Source organism: Juglans regia, chromosome 5, assembly GCF_001411555.2.
Source record: "Juglans regia cultivar Chandler chromosome 5, Walnut 2.0, whole genome shotgun sequence".
Taxonomy (NCBI): domain Eukaryota; kingdom Viridiplantae; phylum Streptophyta; class Magnoliopsida; order Fagales; family Juglandaceae; genus Juglans; species Juglans regia.
This window is the reverse complement of record NC_049905.1, coordinates 21,510,413-21,517,018: the sequence shown is the minus strand read 5'-3', so window position 1 is coordinate 21,517,018 and position 6,606 is coordinate 21,510,413. Positions and strand designations below refer to the sequence as shown.

The 6,606-nt window shown below is 32.6% G+C and overlaps 1 protein-coding gene across 1 annotated transcript; it reads left to right on the top strand.

The window, feature by feature from the left end:
* Positions 1-920: 920 nt before the first annotated feature.
* On the top strand, positions 921-6,378 carry LOC109021561 (beta-glucosidase 12-like). Its single transcript, XM_019004220.2, has 13 exons — positions 921-1,103; positions 1,245-1,314; positions 2,331-2,389; positions 2,530-2,605; positions 2,739-2,816; positions 2,940-3,027; positions 3,193-3,448; positions 3,569-3,684; positions 3,852-4,069; positions 4,442-4,473; positions 5,208-5,310; positions 5,607-5,715; positions 5,929-6,378. The coding sequence occupies exons 1-13, from the start codon at positions 936-938 to the stop codon at positions 6,098-6,100; spliced, it is 1,545 nt and encodes a 514-aa protein (XP_018859765.1). The 5' UTR covers positions 921-935; the 3' UTR covers positions 6,101-6,378.
* The last annotated feature ends 228 nt before the right edge of the window (positions 6,379-6,606 follow it).

Genomic DNA, 6,606 nt, shown 5'->3' with positions numbered 1-6,606 from the left:
TATGACAACATGTACAAGTAAATTTTGTAGAAGTAATATTTATATTGTAAATATTTTTTTAAATATTTAAAAAATAAATAAAAAAATAAAAATAAAAAAGACCCATTGGTCTTGTCGAGAGGCACCGAGGGTGTAGCACGGCTCTTTTTTCTATGGCAATCGTACGTCGGAGATGATTTTGAAAGGACGTTTAAGGAAAATCAATTATCGATCTATGCATGGGAATTCAATGCCGCCCTTTTGTCTCATTTGTTGGCCGTACGTACTAGTAATTAAAAGGTGATTTTGTAAATTAGCATCATATAATTTATGCTTTATCATGAAGATAAGTTTATAAATTAAATTGATTTGTATGTGTTACCTTATATTGTAAAATTATCATTATTATAAGAAAAATATTCATTACCATGATTCATTGTAATAATTGTAAGAAAAATAATTGTATTACCACCGGTAGACGTTTCTTTTTCGGAGTTAACATGATTCATTAATTAAATAAGCATGTTTTTTTTATCATTCACTTTTCATTATCTCACACTCTACATCTTCATATTTTATAAAATAAAAAAAATTTAGACATAAATCTCATATTCCTACATATCGTTTTAAAAAATGTGATTTTATTCTTATATCATCATTTTCATTAAATATGATGAAATATGAAGATAAATAAAATAAAATTATATATTTTTAAGTGGTGTATAGAGTGCAAGATTTTTGTATAGGACGACTAAAAGATAATTATAAATGTGAGATATGAGAATAAATAATAAATGATGCATAATATTTTCTGTTAAATAAAATAATTATAAACGATATGAGAGTGAATAGTAAAAGGCACGTAAAGAGCTTTGTGCACGTATGTGCCATTTAATTTTTCTATAAATGGCAGGTGAGTTTCAGCAGCTTCGATCACCAAAAAAAACCTCACGGCGATGGCATTGAAAGGCTATCTTGTACTCAGCCTTCTAGTTCTCGTTGGCTCATTTGCTAACAGCAGTGGCGCTAAGACTAAAATCACACCCAGCTATGGCATTTCTTCCCTCAACCGGACCAGTTTTCCCAAGGGTTTCATTTTCGGGGCGGCAGGAGCAGCTTATCAGGTAACAAGCCCCTGCATGCAGATGTTTTCTTCATGTTTGAGGCTTTTTTTTTTTTTCTCCTTTTCTAGTTTTCACTAAGATGACAAGAATATATATTGCATATATAACATGCATTGATTAATTAATGTGTTTGGATTTCAGTACGAAGGTGCAGCAAAAGAAGATGGTAAAGGACCAAGCATGTGGGATTATTACAGCCATAAATATCCAGGTCTCTCTAGCTTTCTCTCTCTGAGCACTGAAAACACAGTGCAAATTTCTCCCACTGGATATAAAAAAATAAAAAACTAACCTTCTCTCCACAAAGACAAGGATGATGAGTTGAAGTCAAAAGTTTGTGCTATTAGGAGCCAAGCTGCATGGTTGTCGATACGTCCACTAGATTAGTTCTACATATACATATATATATATATATATATATTATCCTTATTAAGTATACTTTATATTTAAAGAAATTTATGGTTTAACTCATTTTATAAAACCGGTTCTATAAAAAATGATTGTGCATTTCTTATAAACATGCACAAAACATTATCCATAGGGATTGTGAGATTATTCCTTAACACTCTCCATCACGTGCATGCTAGTATTTTTTCTAATCTTTATCATAGGATAAGTAGTGTGGGCTTTATTCGTCATGTGGCAGGCTCTGATACCATGAAAAAAATTTATGAGTAGTGTGGGCTTTATTCGTCTTGTGGTAGGCTCTGATACCATGAAAAAATTTATGAGTAGTGTGGGCTTTATTCGTCCTGTGGCAGACTTTGATACCATGAAAAAATTTATGAGCCTAACTCATGATCTCATAAAATCAGTTCTATAAGAGATGATTGTTCATTCGTTATAAATATGTCCAATACCTTGTCCACAAGCAATGCTGGATTATTTTTTAACAATATTCATATAATTTTTCCTTTATTCACATTACTTCTGTGTAAAAAAAACAAAAAACAAAAAAACAAACAAACAAGAAGAAGAAGAAGAAGAAGAAAAAGGAAAAAACAGATTATGGAATGAAAAGATCATCGAGTGATCATTTCATTCATCAATGCCTTCCTGATCATTTGACTTCATGCTAGCTTGAACATAAGCGTACGAATTGATCATGATCTAATGGATGGAATATTATTACTCTAGCTCACACGTAGGTGGTCTTAACTAATTGATTGGATCTCTTCGAACTTAGTCAAGTATAAATAGATTTGTTTAATAAATATAAATATGCAGAGTTGATTGCGGATGGCAGTAATGGAGATGTAGCCGTTGATCAATATCATCGCTACAAGGTACGTATAACATCTTTGACTCCTCTAAAAAAATATAAAGGAAGATGCATGGAGAATAAAGAGATTTTCTAGAAATGGAAAAAACTCCTTTGTCAAAAGATTTCCATAACATGTTAATTTTCCTTGTACGTATACTGCAGCAAGATGTGGCGATTCTGAAGGATATGGGTGCAGATGCGTACAGGTTCTCAATCTCATGGCCCCGATTGATTCCAAGTAAGACTACTCAATTTGGCTGCATCCCCGGCCTCTTGAAAGCTTTTTTTTCTGACTCAAGAATTCAGGAAAAAGAGTAAGGGGAATTTAGAAATATAATCTAACAATCTGATCAAACGGGGCCTAATTTCAGCGGGAAAGATCAGCAAAGGCGTGAACAGGGGAGGAATCAAATACTACAACAACCTCATCAATGAGCTCCTGTCCAAAGGTCACGTTGCAATCTATTAATAATTGTATTACATCTCCTCAATATCTATTTATGATCGAGTAGTACTACTGCTGATCATCATAATTTAATCTTGAGATTTAGGATATTAGTTGAATGCTGCAGGTCTCAAGCCCTTCGTGACAATCTACCACTGGGATATTCCCCAGGCATTAGACGATGAGTATGGTGGTTTCCTTAGTGAAAAAGTCGTGTAAGTAGTGACTGCTTGATCACCATATATATTGTTGATCGTGGACCCATTTGAGGGGTTAGATTATTATCTATGTAAAAACTAAGAAAGTCTCCAAGTTTGGACCCAGATCAACATTTCCCCTGGCAATAAGTCTAATATATGTGTGTAATTATATATATTCAGGGAAGATTTCCGGGACTTCGCGGACCTTTGCTTCAGAGAGTTTGGAGACAGAGTAAAGCACTGGATCACACTAAATGAGCCATGGACATACAGCAATGGAGGTTATGCACAAGGGGTATTAGCACCTTTCCGGTGTTCGAGCTGGTATAATCCCAATTGCACCGGTGGAGATTCCGCCATTGAGCCCTATCTAGTCACCCATCACCTGCTTCTTGCTCATGCTGCTGCTGTTAAAGTTTTCAAGCAGAAATATCAGGTCCCATTTATTCCCTTCTCATATATATATATATATATCGTATATACACACACATACACATATATGCATATATTATTGTTTGTATGTTTATTTACGTCTTATGCATGTTGACATGTACAGGCAGTACAAAAAGGTGTAATAGGTATAACCCATGTGTGCTATTGGATGGTGCCATACACTAATTCCAAACAAGACATCGACGCCGCTTCACGTGCTCTTGATTTTATGTTCGGATGGTATATTAATAAATTAATTCTGCATGCAATTCTGCTTTTTTATCTTTTCTGTTCTTTTGTTGGGTAAACTGCATGATCATCTTTCTCTCAAACAACCATCGTATTTACAATTCACTTGAAATAATATATATATATATATATATATATATATAATATTCAAATTGCAGGTTCATGGACCCCTTGACAAATGGTGACTATCCACACAGCATGAGAACGTTGGTCGGAAAGCGATTACCCAAATTCACAGAAGAGCAATCGGAGCTGGTGAAAGGGTCCTACGACTTCATCGGAATGAACTACTACACTGCTAACTATGCTGCCTTTGCTCCTTCATATAATTATGTTAACAAAAGCTACTCGACAGATAGCCTTGTTAATCAAACATGTAAGTTGCATGCATGCGTGCACAAATTCTACGTACGCGTACGTACGTACGTACATGCAGTATGTGATGATCACATACTGTATCATGTGTTATATGAGCATTGATAGCTTTACAACTTATTTACAATTTTTCTATAACTTTTTAATAAAATAATATTTTTTTAAAATTTTAAACACATGAAATCAAAATTAAAGTTAAAATAAATATTTAAAAATATTGTTTTATTATAAAATTGTAGAAAAATTGTAAAGAGATAGGAAGGCTATCATTTCTCGTGTTATATATATATATATATATATATATATATAAAACTAAGTACTACATGCAGTACCCATACTTAATTTTCTTTAATTTTGTTAATGTGCATGCCAGATGAGCGCAATGGGGTCCTCATTGGTGCACAGGTGTGTGTTCTAAGTAAATCAACATTTATTCTTTTCGTACTATATAATATCGAAAGTGATGATCATAATGTATCGAGAAATTATCAAGTTATAAAAATATTCTTAACATTTTGATGTGGTATATTAAATTATAAATTTATTTTTATTATAAAATAGATCTAATGTATCATATCATGAAATCTGTATGTCCGTTCAAGTGTTTATTTTTATAAAATTTCTTTGTAGTTGTATCATATCATGATAATAACACTTTTTGAAATATATAAAACGACCGTCGTAATGGTGACTGCCATCGTACGTACGTACCAATTTGTTTTGATGGTAGTACATGAAAATGGAATCAAATTAGAATAAGTTACAGCCACCGATAAAAGCCACCGATGGAGCTATCGATTGATTTTTTTTTACAGTGATTAGGAAGTATTTTTTAATGTTGTGATTAGGAAGTATTTATTGGTAGAATGTCTCGTACTGCTACACCCTCGGCACGACTCATCAAATTATGTTAATCTTTGTCTCAAATCTTATCAAATCACATTTATTTAGGTGAAACATTTCAAGCTGCCTGTTTGAAACCGGCCGTCAAAATCTAAGATGAAAAAGAGCATAATTTCTCAATTAAAAATATAGCATTGAGCAAAGATCATCTCTCAGCTTTCAAATAATTACTGGTAATCATGCATGTAAAAATTTTAATCACTGATCCATTCGGTTTGAATATTAATTAACTGCAGGCTGCTTCAAGTTGGCTTCATGTTGTTCCCAGTGGAATTCGTGATCTTTTGAAGTACACAAAGGAGAAGTATTATAATCCACAAATTTACATAACTGAGAATGGTAATTTCTAGATCTTTTAATTCTATTGTTTTTTTCTATATATATATATATATATATATGAGTAATGCTACATACAGTCATGTAATACGTAAATATCGTGCAATCGTTTTGAAAAATAGTATGATCCATTATTTAAAAAATTAAATTTTTTTATATGGATCTCATACTTATTCATTTTTTTCAAAGTGATTACACGACATTTATACACTCATGACTATAACTATCATTTATTTATATATATATATATGATCCTGAATCCCTGATAGATATTGCTGCATATAATTAATTAATTGCAGGAATTGATGAGTTCAATAATGCCTCATTGCCGCTAAAGGAAGCTCTTGTGGACACTCAAAGAATTGATTATTACTATCGCCATCTTTATTATCTTAACGAGGCTATCAAGTAAGTATATAGTACAATTGCTAATTCATATATATATATATATATATATATATATATACACACACACACACACAATAATATATACCTCTGATCTCTATCTCTCTCTCTCTCTCTCTCTTACGTACATTCACCATGCCAATATTATTCTACCTGCTGCATTTCTTTAACTTTGTTTTCTTCCCTTGCGGCCTCATGCATAAATATATATAATAGGGAGGGCGTGAGAGTGAAGGGATACTTTGCTTGGTCCTTCTTGGACAACTTCGAATGGAATTCAGGTTACACTGTTCGTTTTGGCATCTACTTCATAGATTATAATGATAAATTGAAAAGATACCCAAAGCTTTCAGCTCATTGGTTCAAGAATTTCCTCAAGATATATTAGATCGATCCAGTCCAAGATGGTCGATCGTTTCATCAACGCTATATAGCTAGCTGTCTCAACGTTTTGACGGTCTCGATCCATTAATGAATAAGCAAAAGATCGATGATGATCGATCATGATCAATATTTCTTCTCCATCTGCGTGTTCTTTAAATAAATGTCGTTCGTTATCTTTCTGTAATGATTAGAACGATTGTTGAATAATATGAGACGGGAAAGATCCAGCTTGAGGAATAATTTATCAATAATAAAGCACTCATCATCATTCTGTTGTCCTAACGTTTAATTATTTAATTGGTGTTTGTCATTTTTCCCATATTTTATATTTTCTCGACTTTTATTAAGATATGATCAAGATTAAATCTAGTCTTTCCAACAAACTAGCTATATGCACATGCAGTACTGAGCGTGACTAATTAATTTATATATATACGTAAATATTAAATATCATCGTTCTCCAACAAAAGTGTCCATATGATACATGAAAGCTTAATAAGTTCAGGTGCA